The sequence below is a fragment of the Phalaenopsis equestris genome, unplaced genomic scaffold, assembly GCF_001263595.1.
Source record: "Phalaenopsis equestris unplaced genomic scaffold, ASM126359v1 Scaffold000447, whole genome shotgun sequence".
In the NCBI taxonomy this organism is placed as follows: domain Eukaryota; kingdom Viridiplantae; phylum Streptophyta; class Magnoliopsida; order Asparagales; family Orchidaceae; genus Phalaenopsis; species Phalaenopsis equestris.
In genome coordinates, this window is record NW_018164888.1 from 52475 (window position 1) to 76157 (window position 23683).

At 33.5% G+C, this 23683-nt stretch overlaps 1 protein-coding gene across 2 annotated transcripts in view; it reads left to right on the forward strand.

Moving 5' to 3' along the window:
- LOC110027787 (U-box domain-containing protein 52-like) overlaps positions 1-23683 on the forward strand; it is a 60604-nt gene that overhangs the window by 27471 nt on the left and 9450 nt on the right. For both annotated transcript variants that reach the window (XM_020729346.1, XM_020729345.1), the window contains exon 9: positions 4581-5333. In XM_020729346.1, the coding sequence (XP_020585005.1) occupies positions 4581-5333 (753 nt within the window). The remainder of the gene's footprint in view (positions 1-4580; positions 5334-23683) is intronic.

A 23683-nucleotide genomic window follows, 5' to 3' on the forward strand; every position in this document is an offset into this window, starting at 1 on the left:
GGTTCAGCATTATAAAGATGTTTCAGGCAGGTTACACCCGCGGTATAATGGTAAGGTTACAAGTAGTTTACAAAAAACTTACCCTCGCATTACATTTTTATTTACTGCGGAAGATATATCTGCATTATATCATGGTTACAAACGCGTTACATGACTCTGTACCGAGGAGTATATTTAGGGTATATCACGATTACAAACGCGTTACAGAGTCCTGTACCGCGGAAGGTATATCTTGGGTTTACTCTGGTTACAGGAGCGTTACAAGAAATTGTACCGCGGAGTATACCCAAGATAAATTCGCGGAAGGTATATGGATAGTATACTGCGGTTACAATCGGGTTACCCTGAGATATATTTAAATTACAGATCTACAATGGAGTTACACCCGGTAACCGGTCATGGGGTTTTATTTCGAATTAATATTGCGGAGTATACCCAAGATAAATTTGCGGAAGGTATATGGATAGTATGTATATTTAAATTACAAATTGAGGGTAACCGGTCATGGGGTTTTATTTCGAATTAATATCTGCGTGCGTATTAAGTAGGCAAATTTTTTCCTCCCGCAGGAAGATGGATTCACGGGATTTGGAGATGCTGAAGCGCGCGGCTTGGAGAAGGGGAGATGGAAGAGGTTTACCTTTCTCGATGGTTGCAGTTATGTGCGAACTGCAAGATGAGGAAAATGGAAGCTTCAGGTCTCTGTATATTGCGATTCTGTCCTTGCTTTCCCAGTTAGCTAAATCTGCGAATGTATCGCGGGGGAGTTCGTGAGATGGCGTTGGGTGGAATCGAGAGGAGGGAGGAGGAAGATCAGGAGGAGGTTACGACAGAGGGCTATAGGAGGAGGTGAGGTGGAGCGAGTGCGATGCTTTTGCCCTCTCTTATAGCACAGTGAGTTGGTGAGATCAATACGAGAAGGCGGCAGGGGCGAGCAGGTAGAATAAAAGGAAAGATGCGATTCTGGAAAGCAGCGAACAACAAGTAAAGATTGCGATGGATAAAATAAAGGTAAGAAAAAAAATAATTCGGTTCTCACAGGTCCTCTCTAATCCATATCACTGCGCTTACCGTGGTTGCTCTATTCATTTTTGAGATTTATCCGTCTTTTTCTCTGAGGTTTTTGGTTGTCCATTTTAAACCATCTCTGCCACCCACTACTTCAATTGATCCGGTCACCTATAAGGTTCCTCCACCTTTTACTTGTACCTCTTGCTTCTATGCTAACGTGTGAGATGATTGACGAATTTGAAGTCCATGCAACTCTTGCTATTTTTTCTCCAAGCTGATGATTCTCATGCACACAAGCAAATTTTTTTTTCCCAGGATAAACATGTGCTTATTTTCGCTATAAACTTTCACCATTGTTGGAAAATTCTCTATGAGTCATCCCAACATGAATGTCATTCACAAATTCATATTAGATTGATAATTGATTGGTGAATTTTTAGTTGGTATTTTTGATCACTATATTATTATCAAAATTTCTTTAGAATCATATTATATTCAACTCTTCTCCTGCTGTACATACATTGGGGTATAAGTGAGCCAAGCTAACTTTCAGCTTGAACTCAACTCGCTAATGAGTTATCTAGCTTATCAAACCAAGAATTTGAGCTTGGACATAGATTTGAGGTCTCATATTATAAGAGCTCAAGCTTGGCTTGACTCGGATCGTCTGCTTATCAAGCCATTCAATTAGAGGCCAAACACTCGGTATGGAAAGAGCCATCTCACAAACTTCTTTTCTTTCTTAGATGCCATTGGAACCCTGGATGCCATCTCCCCTCTTTTCGTAGTTGCTGTCGCCATTGTTCTCATCAATTCCTTCTATAATGAGATGTTGTATGACTTCTTCAATGTTAATCCCTTTCCCGCCTTCTGTAGCGTGTCAAACTCTTATGCAACATTCTTGGCGGTCCTCATTGATCCTTTCGTTGCCTTCTTTGATTACCTTCTTTGGCGAGTTCCTATCATGACCTTTTTCGACTTTGGCTTAAGAAGATCACTTGTCAAGTTTTGAGGCCTACGTGGTTGTGCCGGACATTGAGTTGGTGAGGCAACCTCAAGTTTGCCTTGACATGAGCTTGACTCAACTTGTTAACACCCACAATACATATTATGCAGAACTTTATCATGAGAATATTGAAATGGTCTACTTTTCTGATAGCTTCATTGAACCACTTATCACCCTTGTTTGGGTAGTTTTTTCTAGGTTATGGCTACATTACAATCAATCAACTTTATATTCATTGAGATCTAATTTTGGCAAACCCTTACAAATTGATGCTGCTACTTCCCATCTTTTTTGGCCTTTTGTAGTTAGGATCCTGGTGAAAATGGATGTTATCTCTCCTCTTATTAAGGTGGTGTGGAGTGACACAAATTGTGGTTACTGACATAATATTAATTTAAAGGCATCCGGAATGTTGTTTTTTCTATAAGATTTTTGGGCACTTTTACTTTAATTGCTTCAAAACCCATTTGGATTTAAGAAAAATATCTTGGATCTTAAAATTCATTCAAATGCTTATTCCTTCCTTCCCCTTAAATGATTGTTGCTCATAATCATTAAGATTTCTTATCAAAATTTGTGACCAAGTAATCCTTTGGATTCTGCATTAGGAGTGCCTGTCCCTATTTGTTCTTTTAGCTTCAGCATCTACCTCTCTAAAATTAATGTGATTTTTTATCATTCTTTTCTAGAATTTTCTCTTATATTAGTGAAGATACAGAAGCTCATAATTTACTGCATCTTCCTGATTACAATCAGAGCAATTTGGATATGATATTTCATACCCTATTTGCCAGATGGGGCTGTAATTAATATAAAAAACTTTATCGTCACTCTTCATCTCACCAAGCTTTAAATTTGGTGGGCCTTTTTAAGCTTGAACTCTATGACATCCTTATTTAGTCCTATGCATTTTTCTTTTTTCTCCGCCAATTCTTATTAGTTGCCCTTTATTTACTTTTATCATTTAACTGTTAGAAAATATTGTTTAAAAGGCTGTAATTAACTAATTATCGTATTAAACCTTCAAATATAATTTTAAAAATTTGTCAAAGACTTGATAAGTTTTACCTGTGTTCATTGCTGATGAATCTTTAGTACTCAAAATCATTGTAAGAACTTAACACATACATATTAGGATACTAAATTCCTTGGATTCCTTACTTTTTCTTTCTGAAAATGTTGAAGTCAGCTTTTAGAGAATGATGTCAAGTGGCAAGTGCTCTAAGTCTAGTAACGCCTGCTATCACCTTTATGATTGATAATAATTAATGAATTTGAGAAAAAATATTTAACAAATCATTTGATAGCACCACACAAGATTTTCCATCATCAAATTATTAATGAGCCATTCATGGGTCGCCTATACTCATTGGGTGAACAAACCAACAATCCTGTGTAAATTTGTAGAGGAATGGACAAAGATTTTGTTTTTGAAACTTACCCCTTAGTTAATTGGAAGATCAATTCTATATTATGCTCTTCCATGCATCATGCAAATTGAGGAAGTTTCTATCATGTAATGCAATAAAGCAAATTTTAACTTTAATGGAATAATATATTTCAATGTTTAATGTTCTAATTAACCCACTATTTAGGAGTGATTTAATAGTTGTCACAAGTTTGAAAATGATATTGATTTCAATGATTCGAATCAAATCAAATTTAGCAAGGCTTATTTAATTTTTGATGCCACATGTATTGGCCTAAGCCTTTTACTAGCAGTGGTTGAACATAGTCTCAAATACAAAATCAAAGTTCTATACCTTTAGTTTGGGGCATTTTTTTACGTTAGATTTTTTTTCTTCAAGACCTCTTAGGTTTTCAATATGTGGGATTGGTTATGTGAACTTTTATTTACTATGTGAAAAGGTTATTTTTTGTTCAATGAAGTATGAAGTTATTGCTCGAGTATCAACAAAGTCTGAGAGGTTGAACTTAAAACTCTCTTGCTTATAGAGTTAAACATAATTAGTTGTTTAGAAACCTTATCAAAGAAAATATTGTCGGTATTTGTGGCTGATTTTTTAGATGGTTGCAATTTATACATGAAATTTGAAGATGACAGTAAATATTATTTTTTTTTTAAAGAAATTTTCTAGCTTTTTGTTTGGTGCTTTTCTCTGCCCCTTCTCAAAGATAATTAGGTTGAAAATAGGTGAAAAGACATTTTTTCAAAAAAATGTTTTAAGAATTGGAGTGCTTTTTCTTTTTTTTTAATCTGGATTTGTCTCTGTTACTCAGGTTCATTTGAATAATATCAAACCTATGCTGTGATCATATGCTGCTTCATATGAATTTTTTAGGTTGAACTTATGGATGAAAAATATTGATTTAAATTAAGTCAGGCAAATGAAGATTTGAGAGTGTGAAAATATAGTAAAATGAAAATAGAACATGTTATGTAAGCTAATCTCTTATAATGCATGTTTTTTGTCTAAGAGATCCATGTCTCTATTTTCCTTTACATTGCCTGCTGAGTTGGCCTATTATATAGATTCATTAGCACAAGTTTTATAATATTGGCTAATCATAGTAATAAAATTGCTCTTCATTTTCTCTTCAGCTTGATATCCTTGGTAGAATTTGCCATCCTCATCTCCTGCTGCTTATTGGTGCCTGTCCTGATAAAGGTTGCCTTGTGTATGAATATATGGAAAATGGAAGTCTTGATGACAGGCTACAATGCAAAGATAACACGCCTCCACTACCTTGGTTCGACAGATTCCGGATAGCTTGGGAAGTTGCTTCTGCTCTTACTTTTCTTCACAATTCCAAGCCTGAACCAATCATCCACCGTGATCTCAAGCCTGCAAATATTCTACTTGATTGTAATTTTGTTTGCAAAATTGGTGATGTTGGCCTATCTACTTTACTTCCTACTGTGAACTTCTCAATATCTACAATTTACAAGGACACTGCTCCTGTTGGAACTATTTGCTACATAGATCCTGAGTACCAAAGAACTGGCCAAGTCTCCCCAAAATCAGATACGTATGCTCTAGGAATTGTTATCTTACAACTGTTAACTGGTAAACCACCAATAGGACTTGCTTATATTGTGGAATTAGCTTTAGAAGATGGTACTTTATGTGATATCCTGGATTCGAAGGCTGGAGAATGGCCTGAAAAGGAGACACAAGAATTAGCTCTTCTGGGTCTTAGTTGTGCTGAGATACGGCGGAAAGATAGGCCGAATTTGGAGGATCAGGTTCTTCCAGTTCTTGAAAGGTTGAGAAAGAGAGCAGATGAATGCAAAAGTTTAGCGAATTGTCCTCCACCGACTCCTCCAAGTCATTTCATCTGTCCGATACTTCAGGTTCATAAGCGTTATTCCTTGATTTTTTCTTAAACTTGTTTTAATGCTTTAAGTTTTGACTCTTTCTAGTTTGCTTCTCTTAAAGTTGGTATTATTTTAGGTTATCTGATTAGATGAATCATCATCACAAATATATTTTTTTACTTAGATGGAAATAAAATTTTCTTCCTAAAGATTATAAGACAATTTTAGGAGGATGTTGACCACTCAATTAGAGTAATGGTTGTGCATTTATGTCCTTGGAGTATAAATTAATAAATACTTAAGGTAAACAGGGGGAACAGAAAATGTGAGAAGTTAGTATTTTAGGATAAGTTGTTTGGTGGCAAATTATAATTCTATTGTTGTGCAAAGTGATTGGGGATAAGTTTGGTAGTTCCGTTAAAATGATTGTCTTTGAAATTTTAGGTGTTTAGAAATAACCTGTACATAAAAAGATTTGGTAGTAGATTGAGAAGGTATAAAAAATTATTAAAGAACATAATTTATTTATAAGAAGTGGCAATAAGTTAATTGTATTGAATTACACAGTGAATATATGGAAACTCTTGAATGAGTACAAGGAAGGCTGATATAATGTATATGGCGGTGTTTGTGGTGAAGTTTGATGGTGATTGCTATTATTTGGTGTGAGGGATGTACGGGAACTATACGAAAGTGATTTGGGGATTGAAAGGCTTTTAGAAGGCGGAGATCCAAATGTAGCTAAGATCTACTAAAAGATAATGGCGTTTGGGCTAATTTTTATGACATTAATTTTCTGTGTTGTTTAGAAGTTTGTATTCCGAGATATGATGAGTGTAAGTGTTTTCTGAGAAGCTAAGAATATTATAATAATGATTTTGGAGTTATTTAGGGTGGTTATGATATTGATTTTTTGTGCTAAGAAGATCAATTAATTGATTTTGGATAGATTTTGGATCCATAATTGAGTTTGAACAGACTTTGGGTAGTCTATATGCGTTCTCAAATGTACAAACTCTATGATCTTGAAAAAAAAAGGAACATTTTTAGATTTGCAAGCTTTAAAAAACCTAATTGGAAAAACATAAGTCTTCCATAGCTCAATTCTAAGACTCAAGTGAATCCTGAAGGTCGGACTCAAGACCAAATTATTGGCAATCCTCCTCACTCAACACGCCATAAGAACAGCCACAATGTAAGAGCCTTAGTTCATCAATCTGATGAACAAAACTGCTATGTCTCAAGCTATGTAACTTGACAAGTTCAAGCAATCCAGATATAGCAGATTTTCTCAATAAGTGGCTTAGTTAAGGATCCGTTTGGGACAATTTATTTGGTGCGGTGGTGTTTTGAAAACGCATGTGGCCTGTTTGGGTAAACTGTGTTTTGGCAGCTTATGCGTTTTCAAAACACAAAAAGCCGAAAACATCGTTTTTACATCGCATCTATTTAGGTGCGGTGAGAACTTTCTGGCAGCGGTCTGACTTTTCCAAAAAAAAAAAAATTGTTATAGTCATCACACCTAGCTTATCAGCAGATTATTTTTAATCAACTATTCAATAAGCTGTAGCTGCCCCAAACAGACCCTAAATACCAAATCAAAGAGAAAATCCTTATTCAAAAGAGCGTCTATGCATCCCCATGCACTCAAGCCAAGGCTTTACTAAGTACACAAATTCGAAGTAATCCAAAGCCAAATTAGAAGACCAAGCTTTAACAAATTGTATTAGAAAAGCCTAAGCCATAGCCCAAGTTTAGAACTAGAGTGTATCCTAAAGATTAGTCTCAATAAGTTCAAATATGGCAAATTTTTTTACAGTTTTTCTCATTTAACAATTCATAAGAATAACTGCAGTAGAAAGGCTGTCGTATTCTCAGCCTGTTGAGCAATTGCTATCAAGTTTCCGACTAATTTGACTTGAAAAATTCAAGTTGTCAAGATCAAGGTAATATTCTAACTAGTAAAAGGTCACGAAATTAGGAAAAAATAATTTTGTTGAAGGAGACATTAAGTCAAGTTTGGTGTCATTATCAAATTAAAATATTTGCATCCTTCAACATATCCAATCAAGCATAAAATTAAAGAGCGAATGGAGTTGTTCAACAATTCTGGCAAAGCGCAGATCACATAATCAAAGAAGTTATCCAAAAGCTTGTATGCAACCTAAGGCTAGGCTAAGAGAATGTAGTTATCAATAAGTTCACTAATGCATCATAAAGTGGATTGAAATCTCTTGTCCATTAACCTAATACAAACATTGATTCTAGGTTCCTGCCATGCATCCTTCATCAAGTCCTCAAAGCAAGAAGGTAGACTATAGAGGCATGCTTATTCCTCTAACAAGCTGATGAAGAAGAATCATATCAATTTCTATGTTTTGTTTGTTAAAGCAAAAAGTTCAAGAGAGAAGAAAATTAAAATATCAAAATCATCATGTTCATCAAGTATAATACGTTACACTGATGACACTGGACTTGAGACAATCTCCATTGGCTCAGTAAACAATTTTACTAAAAAGGAAACATTAAACTTCAATAAGTTCCTCAAAGTAAAGATAAAACATCAACTAAAACCCAATTTGAAATGATATAAGCTTGGCTTTTAAAGTTTAGATTCACATTTTGCATTAATACTCATCAATATTCTTTGAGTTTTGAAGAGTCAAAACTCTTAGCATGACATTTAAACAAACTCTTGGAAATCTGCAGGTTCAACTCGTTTACAACAAATATGATCTGCTTTGGACGCATATCATATTTGTTGAGAGATATTTTGTTATCTCAAAGTTTGAATCAATCACATATGCAATAAGTCCTTGCCCTTTGTCTTCTCAAAACCTCAAGAATCATAGCATATTCCACCTTCATCCACTCTGTCATCAAAAACCAAACCCCCTCTCCCTCTTATAGTGCTCATATGTCCCCATCACTCATCATGACTTTACCTTGCTCCTCATCTCAGGCTTCTTCGGGCCTCATCTCTCTTGTTCTCTTCTAGAGTCAAGCACAAACATTATTCCTCTTATGCTTGACTCCATCTCCTCTCAATGCATTGAAATCCCATATCCACACCCCAATACACGAAAATCAAATTTTAGATAAGATGTTAGTAGAGCTTTCTCCCCTAAAACTTCCCACAGTAAAGAAGAAAGAAAACAGTCTCTCGGACAGCAAAGAGAAAAGAACCAGCCTCACAACAGCACAAAAGCCACTCCTCTCCTTTCAGACTTTACCCAAGAGAAGGCAAAGCCCTCACAATGCCTCAAATACACACACACAGAATGAAGAAACGAGACACAAAAATGACAACACCTCCCCCACTCAAAATAAAATTTGGCCAACCCTAAGGAACTCCCTAAATGAGGTTTTTATAGCAAAAGAGGGAGGAGGAAGAATACCATCCCATCCCTCACCTGGGCGGTGAGCCGAGCCAAGAGAAGCGACAAACCTCGCGTAGGGAGAGGACGACAGAGGCGAGGCTTTGTCGCAGAGGAGCAGCTCGCGTGACACGGCGTGGAAGCTATTAGCCAGGGCTTCAGTGGGGACCGAAAGCTTCGACCAAGAGAGGAGAGGAGTTCGGCGAGTAAGAGGACAGCGGAGATCCGCGATTCAGGATGCCGATTGGGGAAGATTTGGTTCGCCCCCCTAGGGATCCGCCTGGATTGCGAGCGAACGAGATGGTCACGGGCACAGACGAGGGGGAGACGAGCCGAGCGCAAGACCGATCGAATGGAGAGTTTAATTGTGCGGGAGAAGGGGAAATAGAGATTAGGGTTTTATAAATATTATATAATTAAAAATATAAGTATGTTAAGTATTCTATCGGTCAAGCATAAACATCTAAAACATAGTTAAATTATTAATAAAAACTTTAAAATTTATTTTATATCTTACATCAAATTTTTTTATCGTATAATAGCTGCACAACAAATATGATAAAAAAATCATACTGATTTTACTCAGCCTCAATCTATTTTTCCCATTTTTGTGTAAGAATAGTCATAATAATCTTAGAAGCTACAATGTTCAGTAAAATAAATAAATTTGAATAAAAAATCAAATAACATGAGAATTAAAATAATTAACATGATCGAATCTAATTTTTAATGATCATTATAAAATAAATTGATTGGTCTAATAATAAATAATTTCTGAGAGAAAAAAATAAAAAAAAATATTAACATTACAATGTTATAAATACTGTTTTAACATGCACAATTGATATCGGGCTAGTTTAATTTTTCATGTGTATCCTTACCTCTCTTATTATAATCATTAGGTAGCATAGAAGGGAATATTTTCTATCAGCTTTAGAACATATCATGCATAGGAGATTATGTAATGGCTGGGTTCATCTTTGTCGCCCTATTTTTATAGTTGTCATAATTAAAACCATTAACTTTGAGGACCCTTTTGCCTTCATATGTACTTATTTTTATTGCTTTACCTATACAAGTTATTCCATTTATTAATGGGCTCATTTTCGTTGCTCAATTTATTCAGATATTAAAAATATCTTTCTTATCATGATATTTTTTACGCTCATTCTTTTTATTGAAAATGTAAATTTAAATAAATATATGATACATTTTAAAATATGCTGCACAGTTTTATATGCAAATGACCAATTTATAGATACCGAAAATCTCTATTTGAATGTGTCATCAACTAGCAAAATAATTATATAATCAAAATAAATTTCATTAGAGCTTATATCATTAAAGTTTTTATGTAGTCATGAATAATAAGGGGAATAGTTAGCTGGAAGCATATTTTCCTAAATATTAATGATTTTTATTATATCAAACCTATAAATTTAATTAAAAATAAATGTGCATGCAACAGTTAAAAAATTATTATATTATGTATTAGAATTTGCATAACTTACCCACTTGATAATTTCTTATTCAAGATAAACACCCTGAAAACAATTCACATGCTTAACAGACATGCATAATAATTTCTTTTTTCTTATACTACTGTAGTTTAGGAGTGTGAGGATTTACTGATTTTGGTTAGGTCACTATTGTTTTAAACTAATATTTCAGGTGTAATTAATTGATTTAAAGATGTGCAATATAAGTGAAAATGTTTATAGAAGACACATACAACTTGTAATGAAGTAAATTTAATTTTGTTGTTTTAAGTTACTTTCTTTAATTTCTTTTTCATTTATTAAATGTTAGTTATAAAAAATGAATATAAAAATTTAGTTCCCTCCGTTCGACCATCTGTATCTGCCTTGGTTAAATATAAGCCACTGGTCGAGTCAGGACACACTGATCTCGTCGGGTTTTATCTTCACCTCGACACGGGGCTTTTGAATGTCGTTTAGGTTCAAAGGTTTTGGTTGTTCAAATAATCAAACGCGTCATTGAAAGTAGTAAACCACCTCAAAAGTTAGAAATACAATTTTAAGATGAGTTTGATTATTCAAACTAAGGAAACATTGGATATTTGCACTGATCTCTGGTTTAAACCCGAAAGATCATTTCCCCTATCTAATCTGAAGGCTAGATAGGGTTTAGATTGGTTATGAGGTTTTCTTTTTCCTATAAGGGCAAACCCTTATAGTTAATTACATCTTAAGCAACCGAAGTTACTTAAGAAAAGTTTTGTCCCCAAGAAATTTCTAAGTTCAAGCTTCCATGATTGGACATTGGGTTTCCAAATGGAAAAGCTCAAAAGTTGAACAATTGCTAACGGAAGCTAAAGGAAGAAAGGGTAGGGGATACTTGGAGATACCGAGACAACCTCAGTAGTATCCCAAACTATTTACTGTTTGACTTTTGACAATTTTGAAGAAAAATTTAATGTTTCATTCTGATATTTTGTTAGAACATTAGGACTTATACTACACGACATACAATCATGCAGGAGCCGGAAGGTGAGGATTTATGTCGTAATTAGACGAACAAGCTTGGAATCCTAGGGTAAAGTTCACCAAAAGAAGTGAAAGTGTAGAACTCTAACCTAAAAGAGGGGAAACATGGAATGCAGTGGACTTACAACCTTGTCGGAAAAGGGCTACCATCTAAACCACCTAATTACATTCGAAACCATGCATGACCAGGCTCGATGATGCAAGATAGGGTAGGTTGTTATTTGTTTGGACTTGTAGACCTTACAACTTAATTATAAATCAAGCTGCTTAAGTATTTATGATTGCATTATGTCCTAAGACTAATGCAAACATATTTTGAAATTCAAATTGAAATGTTTTTTTGCCTCACCACACTCAACTGTTTAATTTTATTTAGTTAGTACTGAGTGCATCGAAGCAAGTTGTGTAACGTGTTATGCAATTCCTTGATGATGAATGCACAGGTCTGTTCAAAAGGCCAAACTGTATGCATAGATAAAACTCACTCTATAAAGTAGTGGTTTTCATGTGCCAAACCACCACTCTCCATGCAATCAATAAGGGTCCAAAGACAAGGAACATGAGCAATATGTTATGCGTCTGCAGATCATGTTATCGTTCATATTCCTAAATCGAAAAGGAGTTTCTGCTCAATTTTATTTGGTGTCAATCGAGTTAGTTTAGATGTATGATTTATCAATGGTTGTAAATGCAGTGATTTATGTGGTTTAGTCTTGGTTATGAGTTTGGTTTTGAAAAATTAAGTTGAAGTTATTTAGGTTAGGGTAGAAGGTTTAGTTCTTAAATGAGCCGATTGATAATCCAGACAAATGACATAAATATAAATATCAACCTATAATTTGGGCAGACCTATCGAATGAATACATACAAACTAACGCTATGGGTGACAACCTTAACTTATGTCATCATCCGAACTACAGTTGATGGTTTGGTTGACGTTCATCATTCGCTTCGTATTTCATTTTCTTTTGGATAGTTCAGATGCTTATAGTCAATTGACCATAACACTTCCTAACTCTAAAGAAAAGAAGATTCAGAAAAGATTCTAGTTTAGTACAATAACTTATTTATTTATGACAGTCCTGCAAAACAAAGTTAGAACACCCTAATAATAAATCTAAGACAACATTTGTATTTTGTCTTTAGCAACCCTGCAAAACTGAGTTAAAATGTAAGAGAACTAAGTGTATTTAATTATTGTTCTTTTTATTTAGGACAACCAGGTCAAGTTGCCTATGGCTTTCCGTGGTCCCGGGGTTGTCGGGTTCTCTGATTTACTTAATCTAGAGAGGTAGTCAAAACTATCACAACTAGAAGATTCTTGTCAACCACCATAGGTTGCGTCATCCAAGAGATTCGGGTAGCAGGGTTAATGTTGCGTTTGACAATCTTTGTTTAGTAGGGTTTTATTTAAATTTTAGTGTTTTTCAATTTTTAGGAGGATTGAAAATTTTAAGGTACTTAGGACTTCCTAGACGATTAAATTTTGTGATTTATTTATTTATTTATGTTGAAATGATTCAGTCAAGATCCCATACTTCTGTCCTCTTGAGGTCATTGGGGTTTGTAATTTGATTAGTCATGAGTGATCGGAAGGTACTTTGTTAACAACCATGAGTTGCCTCCTCCAAAGTTCCTTATCAAGTAGGGTTGTGTTTTATAGTTGAAGTTTAAGTTTTGTTTAGGGTGTTTTTTATGTCACATCTTTTATGTTTATCACAAATTTTACATTTCAGCCCATATTGTCTCTGAGGTGCTTTTTCAAGTCAAGTGTGTTTTTATTTTCTGATGAGAGGTCAAACGCTCATTAACTTTGTTTGTTTAATTGAACTGTTGTCAATTTCTAGGTTGGCCCGAATTGGTTTAAGTTGATTTGGGTTAGCCCATTTTAGACTGGGTTGACCCGAGTTGGATTTAAATGGATTTAGATTAGCCCAGGTTAGTTTGGTTGACCCGGTTAGTTTTAAGTTGATTTGGGTTAGCCCATGTTAGGTTGGGTTAACCCAGGTTTAAGTTTGCTTTTTGTTAGCACAGGTTAGGTTGGGTCGGCCTTAGTTGGTTTCAGTTAATTTGAGTTGAGTCGGGTTTGAGTTAAGTTTAGAATTTGGTTAAGTCAAGTCTAAATTAAGTTAGACTTAAACTAAGTTTAGGTTTAGTTAAGTCAAATCTAAGTTAGGTTTGGCTTCAACTAAGTTTGGGTTTAGTTAAGTCAAGTCTAGATTGGGTTATACTTGAGCTAAATTTTTGGTTAAGCTAACTTTAGAATTCAGTTAAGTCAAGTCTAAGTTAAGTTAGACTTAAACTAAGATTAGGTTAGTTAAGTCAAGTCTAAGTTGGGTTAGACCTCAGTTAAGTTTTAAGTTAAGCTAAGTTTAGAATTTGGATAAGTCAAGCCTAAGTTAATTTAAACTTAGAGCCCATTTGGCGCAGCAGAACAGCCGCGGGGTGTTTTCAAAACATCCACATAGGTGTTTGTTTTCTCCGTCTTCGCTGCGTTGCGAAATAAGCTGGTTTTACTTTTGTATTACATGCAGCCCACGGGTTCGACCTTGCATCCCGCGTTCGAAGAAAATTGTTTACGGCTTTGCCCTTCTGTGCCCTTCGATGGTGCTATTGGCGGTGTTATTAGCTAGGTTATTTTGGTGTTATTGGTGGATTTTCCGCGGTGTTATTCGCTACTTTTGCTAGAGCCGGTGATTCAAGTTATTTTGTGGTAGTATTCAGGTGTTATTGCGGAGTTATTAGCTACGCTTTTTGAAGTTATTGGCAAGTTACGAGGTGTTATTCGTGCCTTTTGCCCGAGCCGGTGTTATTCGAGTTGTTTTGCAGTAGTATTCAGGTGTTATTGCCGTGTTATTAGCTAGGTTTTTTTGGTCTTATTGGTGAGTTACGTGGTGTTATTTGCACCTTTTGCCCGAGCCGGTGTTATTCGAGTTGTTTTCCGGTAGTTTTCATGTGTTATTACAGTGTTATTAGCTAGGTTTTTTGGTGTTATTGGTGAGCTACGCGGTGTTATTCGAGTTGTTTAGCGGTAGTATTAATGAAAAATTAATTTTATGCTAAAAATAATTACTTTTAATCAAAAAATATGTATTTTCATTGTTTATTATTTTCATATTTATGCTAAAATTTTTCCTGGAAGATTTGCATACATAACACTCATTTTTTATATATTTACATATCTAACACCTAAATTTTAATTTTTACATACCTACCACCTTATTTATGCATGCTAAAGAATATTTCACTTTTTGAAATAAAAATGATGATAAATTTTAAAAAATAGTAATCAAAGAGATAGTTTAATTTACTACATAGTATTTATTCAGGATAATAAATTAATTTAATTTATTATATAGTATTTATCTAGGATAATATTTCTGATGAGTAAATTCCTTTTATTGGTAAACTATTATCTTTTTCGTTTAAAGAAGTAAACAACTACGAATTGATTAATTTAATTTTTTTTAGTAATTTTGATACTCTCTCTTAAGTGAGATGTATGTCTTGTTTTTGTACTGTTAAGAAGTGGTTATTTGCTTCTAAAGTATTAAATTTATAGCTATGACAATTCTGTTGTAAACAACATTACTGCAAAGAGGCAAAATTGTCATTTATTTAGAACAACTGCAAATCAACTATTTTCTAAATGTAAATCAACTATTTTCTAAAAGCTTATCCCGAGTAGCTGCTGATCAGTAACTTATCTTGATCAGCTGCTTATCAGCAGATTATCAATAATCTGCAGCTGCCCTAAACAGATCCTTAAACTAAATTTAGTTTTAGTTAAGTCAAGTCTAAATTAGGTTAGACTTGAATTAAGGTTAGATTTTGGTTAAGTTGGTTGAAACCTATGTTAAGTTTAAAGTTGGGTTTAGAGTTAGGTTTATGTTGGGCTAGACCTATGTTGAGTTTAGGTTAAGTTTAATACTTGAGTTAATTTCGAACTTGAGTTGAGTTAGGTTAGGCCTAAGCTAAGTTTGCAATTTGAGTTAAGTTGGGTTAGCCCTAAATTAAGTTTAAAATCAATTAGATTGAGTTACTAAGTTGAATTTAGGATTTGAATTGAGCTGGGTCTAAATTAGGTTAGACCCAAGTTAAGTTTTAAAATTTGAAATAAGTTAGGTCTAAGTTGGGTTACACCAAGTTAATGCTTAAAATAAATTCGTGTTGGCTTAAGTCTAGGATTGGTTAGACTTACATTACATTTTAAGTTTTGGTTAGTAAGGTATTTCATAATTAAAGGGATAATTATGAAATTAACCTTCTTTAATTAATCATTTGATTTAATTTTTTCATTAAGATATAATTATAAGATTTTCTAAGTTAATTTCTTATGTTTAATTTGATTTTAGAGACAACTTGGGCTTCAAGTGGAAAATTTGTGATTTTACAAATTTGTCCTTAATATGCTAATTTCATTTTTAAACTTTCAAAAATGAAAATTATATTTTAGTGTGTGGATTTACCGTCCTAACCTTCCTCATTAGTTTTCATTTGAAAACATATTTTCTTATTAACATTTTTTATAATTATTTTTCAAAATAATTTTTACTTTTGGTGTTAGGAAAGTTCTCTGCCCTTGGAAAATTAGGAAATGTTCCCACTGGCAGAGGGATTATTTCCTGTAAATTTCATAATTTTTCTATTTATATTTAATTTTTTATAATTAAAATACTTTTTAAGATATTTAATTAATTTATAATTAAATATAAGTTAATTATTTTTATTATTATTTTTTCTTTTTTTTATTATTTTTTCTTCTATTCATTTTTTGAGGTATTTTTATTTTATTTTTTTTTGATATTTCGTTACAAAGATATGAATTTTTGAATTTTTATTTGATTTTCTGGATTTAATTAATTTAAAATTCTGAATTATCTACTTAAACAAGTGGCGACACGTCATTCCTTGTACGCTCCGAAGCTCCATGCGGTGCTCCGCAGTTCGTTGAACTTTCGACGTGTACACTGAAGTGGCCCGCGATCCGCTTTTCTTAGATTATCCCGTGGTCCGTTTGATTCGATCTCCGCGGTCTGTTTTATATACACGGAAACGGATGAGAATCGTTCATCGTCCCCATGAAATAGAGAATAGATTGTCGTCCGCTTCTAAGCCCTAAGATCTTGCTCCACACTCAACTAGATCGCATGAGGTTTGATTTTATAGTTTCATCTAAGTGAGACAAATTTATTTATATGACTAAGTGGCATGCATTGTTCCTTTTCATCATAGAGGATCAAACCGAGGGAAAATTTAGGAGTTTTGAGCCATTATCTTCTTCTAAGAGGTGATGCCTCAATTGGATAGGTTGAGAAGCTTCACCTTGGAGTTGCGTGCCTCCTCCTTGCTTCAATTTGATATGTGGTTGGGCCTAGGTATGTGTTAGACCAGAGGGGCTCAGGTTCGTGTTAAGCTACGCTAGATGGTGCGAGAAGGAGGGATTTTGATTTGGGATGAGGTTTTAGGACCTTGTGAAGCTAATAGAAGGGTTGAAATTGAGTTTTGGTGAAGTTGATGTGAAGACGGTAAAATGCTCTGGATTTTAGAGGGGAATTAGGGTTGTGTGGGGTTATTTAGGTCATGTGAGTCATGAATTTTCCTTTTTGGGTTACAAGGCTTGGGCTTAACTTTGTGGCTTGAATGGTGAGCTTGTTTTTGAATGGTTGGGCCTACCATTTGACCCCCTTAGAATTAACCAATCTAACTAATTAGACTAATAAATTTAATTTATTATTTCATTTGTTTTAGTTAGATTTGATCTAAGTTCAACTTGAAAATCTTACTGCCTTTAGTATGGGTTCAAGTTGACTAGTGGTTTTTGTAGTCTTTGGTAGCTTGATGTTTTAATAAATTTACTTTATTTTTATTTTGTATTAAATATGTTTGATTTTAATTTCTTTACGGGTGTTGAGTAAGCTTAGGATTGAATTTAGTGTACTTAAGTGGTTATTTGTTTTTAGTGTTTCTTTATGTTTGGTGAAGGCATTAGATGGATCTAACCCTTTTGGCCTTCATTTAAATTTTTGATGTTAGGATTTTCTTATTTCAGTATAGTGTTTCGGTACAAAGGGTAAACACTTCTCTAGCTTAGAACTAGCCTCATGCCCAATGGGCTTCTAGATCAAAAAAGGTTTTGGGGGTGGTCATTTGGTCATCACAGGGATTCCTAGGACTCTATGCTCCATGGGTTGCCTAGAGCATCCTCCACCTATAGAAATTCAACTTGGGCTTCTACCAGTTTGATCCCTCATCTCAACCAATAGTTGAGTATTTGGGTTTAACCTCATGAAACCCTAAGTTAATATAGAATTGATTTGAAGTTCTATGTGGGTGAGTTCCATTTATAGGCATCTAAGAAGGTTACTAGGAAACCCTTAGACTAGATCCTAGGCTTCTATAGAGAGAAAAGAGGTCTTAAAAAAAGTTAGGTCAACACATACATCTTAAGGAAATAATTGAACCAATGGAGGGAATGAGCTTAATGTGAGGAAATTCTATTTCTTATGGGAGAAAGAAAAGGAGTCTCAAGTTTCTCATGTGTATGTTTGCAAAATAATGCATTTCATTATTCATTATTGGATCCTTAATTATCCGTCGATTCACACCGCAATGAAATAATTGAATCAATGGAGGGAATGAACTGGATGTGAGGAAAACCTATATTTCTTGTGGGTGACAAAGGGAGAGTTTTATGTCTCTTTCAGATGGTTCCTCCATTTACAATGGGTTTTTTCATATATTACAAAATAACTATGTATAAAAATAAATCTAAAAAAGATTATTGATTTTTTTTTTTTCTTCTTCTGTGATTAATATTATAATAAATATTATCACTCTAACATCTTTCATGGGTAATTATTCCTTATAAAGTGCTTCTATCCAGACTTAATCTTCTAAATTTTGTTTTCTAAACTCAACCATTTGAATTCATCCTTCTAAATCAATCTTTCTGATTTGGGCCTTCTAATATCGGCCGTTTGAACTTGGCCTTATGATCTCCACTTTTTGAACTTGGCCTTCTAAACTTGGCATTCGGTGCTCAGTAGTTCGTCAACTTGTCAGGATAACCTGATAGGAGAATAGAGTCATTTCATTTATAAAGATTTTATGCATTCATTGTTCAGAAAATGATGCTACTTGAGAGAAAGTTTCATATATGCGGGGAAGATATCTACAACTTTTCAATTGAGGTATGTTTGTCTCCATTAAAATTTTCAAATTTCGAGGACAAAATTTTTATAAGGAGGGGAGATTATAATAATTAATTTTAAAATTATATATAATAAAAAAAATTCTATTAGGTCAGCTCCAGCTCGAAGGGAAGCAACTGCCTTGAGGGTTTTCTTTTTGGAGATAAATGTCTCTTTCGAATTGGACAAAATAGAAGGAAGAAAGAGATAGATTGAGAGTAAGAGTGAGAGAATGAAGGGGGGGTGAATGACGTTTTCTTGTGCATCTCACATGAAGGAGTACTAGGCAAGCAGCGACGCATGTAGGAGGTGAATTTGATGCCACTGTCGTAGCCCTATAATTTTTGTTGTGGAAGTGGAGATGTGTGCGACTTCTATATGAAGGAGAAGGTTTCGTGCGGCTCTGTGCACGAAGGGTGGAGAGGATCATGTGCTAGAGTTGTTTAATTGAGCCTAGTAGGGAGGAGAAGAGGGTCTCATGCATAAACAATAAGGGACAAACTCAGATATAGGTATGTAGGGTTTGATCATATTAATTAATAAATTTAATATTAATGTTTATTTATTAAATATTAATAGTAGTTTAACTAAGTTGATTTAAGGTATAGAAGTGTAGATTTTAGAGAAAAAAAAGTTGTAACATTAAACGTAAGTTTAGGATTTGTTATTGAAATATTTTATATATTAATTTAATTTGCATTTAAGGTTGTATAAGTTTATGTTAATTAACTTCAAGAAATAGATAAGAGGAGGTAAATGTTATAATTTTATATATGTTGCTTTAATTATCACTAGGTATATATTGAAATCATGAGTTGAAGTCTATGATTAGATTTGAATAAGAATTTGATTGAAAATATGGTTGAGGGAAACTATGTAAATTAATTAGTTATTTATTTTAGTAAATTAATTTAGAAATAAAATCTTTATACATGCGTTTTTAATAGATGTAGGTGATAGTCATAGAAAAAGAAGGAATAAATATTTACAGAAATCTTTTAAAGTTTAAGGTGTAATAACTATTTTATTTGTGCTAAAATAATTTCTTTTATCCTTTTCAAATAAGTTTTCTTATGCCTGAATGAATATAAGTAAAAATGATTTGTTTATTTTATGATTTCAATTTGTTATCTTGTGCACTGCATTAAATGAAAATGTAAATGAATTTAGTTATGAGAAGAAATGAAATAAAAATTAAATGAATTATAAATGATTAAGTCTATCAGAAGTTACCCCCTGTGTTATTAGCATGAGATGCTATTGTATTCAAGGATAAAGGAAAAAAACATAGAAATGATTGTGTCTTTATGGTGTAAAATGAAAAAAAAATGAAATTGTTCTGCCTTTATGATTCAAAATGAAAATTATTTTGACAGTGTTCCTAATATGAGTTTTAATAGTAAAAGGAAACAAAAAAAAAATGTAGTAAATGAAAATCGAAATATAATTGATAAGATAATTAAATTCTGTTTTATAAAAATAAAAAAAATAGTTTTTTTATCAACATATTTTTTTCAACATTAATATTAGTAATTTGCATAAATATTGAATGTATGATAAACTAGTGTTTTTTCACTATGTTGCTTAAACTTAACTTATTTTTTAGCTGTTATTTTACAAAAAAAATCTTCTAGATTGATATGACTGATATGAGAGAGTTTGTTTATGAGAGAAGAGGCACTGTTGGTGATAGGTAGCAACCTGTTTATTTTTAGATTGTCATTTTTACTGCATAGTCTGTTTTATCACTGGATGACCTTATGTTTCTATTTGAGGATTGCTTACTTATGTATTGTGGATGACCTTATGTGTCTATATGAATGTTATTGTAAATTAATGTTAATGTTTAGAAATATTTTTCACGGTCCGATCATTCGTTCCCACCTTAATTAATTTTAAGTTTCTCACTTCGGGTGGTGAGCAACGGTAACCTATCAAGACAACCTTGCCAGGTAGCTACACAAGACATCCTAGAAATACATTTTAGTTTCGCAATTCTCTTGTATTTTTAGAATACATCTGCGAGAAGAATAATAGAATGAAGAAAATTCATTCACCATTTTGTAATGAGACTCACATCTTCATCATCTCTATAGAATAAGATCAAAATTTTTGTTGTTGGTCTACTCGTATGTGAGTTAATATGTGAGTTCTTTATATGTTATTTTTTCTTTGAAAATTATTTTTTTTTTGGTAAGAGAGGTGGCTTTTACTTAATGTCGTGTGATTATCTCCCTGGGAGCTCTTAGCTCTCATACAAGGTGTCATCTTGTGGGCATTTTTGTTACACCTATAGAATTTCAACCTTGGGACATTTTAGCTCATCATTAGGGAGTATTCTCATAACTTGTCAGCTTAGCATTATTATTATATATTTTTATTTAGTTGTTTGGTTTACTTTGATGGTAAACTTATTTTATTGAGCAAGTTCCTCGAGTTTTGTCATTAAAATTGATTTTTTTCTAAGATTTTTCATCTCTTTGTACAACTAGATTAACTATTTTCTTGCGGTGTAACTCAGTTATAAAGAAATTCAGGCAATCTCGTTAAGTTTGCATTATTCTTTTCTTTGGGGCCATAATTCTCTTACATGATATATTCACCATAAATTTTCAACTTTACATACACTGAGATCTCGTGGTAGTCAATTCTTAGGTTAATTGACATTGTCCTTTATTTGGCTAAGATCTCATTATATATATAGAGATATAGATGCACATTGATTTAGTTTCTTGTAATTATTCAAAAACATAACAACAACAACAACAAAGCCTTAATCCCACTACGTGGGGTCGGCTACATGAATACTTTTTCTCCATTGCGTCCTATTTAGTGTCATATTTTTATTTAGTTCTAGTAAATTAAAATCATTTTTAATACTATAAGCCCAAGTCTTCCTAGGTCTACCTGTGCCTTTCTTAACACAAGTCGAATCTAAAACATGTACTCTCCTAATCGGATCATCAGATGGTCGACGTTTAATGTGACCAAACCATCTAAGACGACTTTCTCTAATTTTGTCTGTCACAGGAGCTACACCAACCCTATCACGAATATATTCATTCCGCATTTTGTCTCTAAGTGTAAAGCCACTCATCCACCTAATCATTCTCATCTCGGCAACACTTAACTTATTATTATGCTTCTCTTTTAAAGGCCAACATTCAGCGCCATAGAGCATTGCAGGTCTCACCACCGTCTTATAAAATTTTCTTTTCAGTCTTAGCGGTACTTTTCTATCACACAAAAGGCCCGAAGCATTCCTCCACTTCAGCCAACCAACTTGAATTCTACTATTAGCATCCCCATCTATATCACCATCGCTTTGGACAACGGACCCAAGATATCTAAATCGTTCACACATTTTAATAATTTGATCACCCAAAGTCACACTTTTGTCATTAGAGCTATTACTACTAAAATTACATTCCATGTATTTAGTTTTAGTTCTACTTAAATGAAGGCCTTTAGACTCCAATGTAGACCTCCATAATTCAAGTTTCTCTTGTGCTTTTTCTCTCGTTTTATCCATGAGAAGGATATCATCAGCAAAAAGCACGAAAATAAAATAAAGTGCAAAGAGGTTTTGAGAGATACTTCTTTGGTTGATATTGTCGTTAGATATTTTCTTATTACTTGGCTTCGTTATGTGTAATTTCCCTTCTTGTTGTGGCATACTCCATGCTCATTGCATATTTTATGATGTTGGATCATGAATTGTCCGTGAATTCACATCACAAGCAAAGAATTGAATGAAAGGAGGGAATTGGCCAAATGAGAGGAAAACTGTTATTCCTCTTGAGAGAAGAGAAGGGATAGTCTGATGTGCCTTTTACATGGTTCCCCTTTTATATATATATATGGAGTCCTTTCGTATATTACAAAATAGCTACTCATTACGCATAGATTCCAAAAGATCTTTGATATATCCATTCTTGGTTTCTTCTAAAGGCTCACCAATTGGTTGAACTCATTTCAACTTGATGGTCGTCAACCAATCTACAGGTTCTCTGTAAATGGAAGGATTCCAAGCTCAAATACTTAGTATGTGAACAATTGCATGAAGAATTCATGTTATATACTGCAACCCTTGGCACATTGTTGTATTGCTCGAGCTTTTCATCAATCTTAACTATTTCCAAAAGATCATAATGGCTTAAATTGCATTCATAGTGGGCTTGTTATCTGGAATATCTATGGGCCTCCTCCAGGGAAACATTTTATATAAAAACAAAACAAATAGAAACATCTGTGAAAGAAGTTAACATACTAAGGCATCCAAATGTAATCAAAGCATGGTTTTATCAAACACAGAGTGCCAAGTTAATAACAACATCCATTGGGTATTAAGAAATTACTGTCGGTGAGGCAAATGAACATTAAATTTATGGATCATTTGTATGCCTATTTAAAAAAGCAAAGGTTGGATTATGATATTTATCTTTGATGCTAAGGTTTGGTGCTAGAAGAAACCAGGTCCACAACAGTGCATGCGTACGAGTTCAAGTGTTGCTTGTCCTTTCTATGGTCAAATATGCAAATAATTTTAATAGCCTATGCTAGTCAAGTTACTTAGTGTGTCATGCCAATGATTTATTTGTAATTCTTTGGGTCAATATATTTTCAAATTACATGATCATCTCTAGTCATGCACTATATTTGTTGAGGGGTTGTGGTTGACCTCTTTGTTTTCTACACCAATCAACCCATTTGAGTGCACTGATGATGAAGCAGAATAAACACACCTTGGAAAACAACTTGATACATGTCGCTAAAATAAAAACTGCACGAGCATCATTGCATAAGGACGCCTGCATTGTTTGGCACATTACAAAAGGAAAAAAAATATCTATCCGAAAAATGAGTGGTCATCACTCGTTCCATAAAAAAGACCGGGTTGTTATATTCATACTATCAAATTTATTCAAAAAGAATTCCTTACATCTCTTAATATTTTGTATTGTGAAAAGGACGGACAATAGTTGTGACATGTAAGTTTTGATCGAAATGCACCAACTAAAATTATAATTGTCAAAACATCCCTCCTTTTGTATAATGATCTGCACTGACAAATCTAGAATTTGAAATTGTTGAGGGTATTCAATGCATGAAGGAAAAAATATGGAATTTATTTGTGTGAGGACCAAGAATATAAATTTAAGACATGAATGACGAGACATTAAGAGCGAGGATTAACGCTTGAGTTGAAAACTTTTATTAAAAAAAATTAAATTAAATTGAAAATAAATTAAAAAAAGTAAATTACTATAAATAAATCATCAATATATATATATATATATATATATATA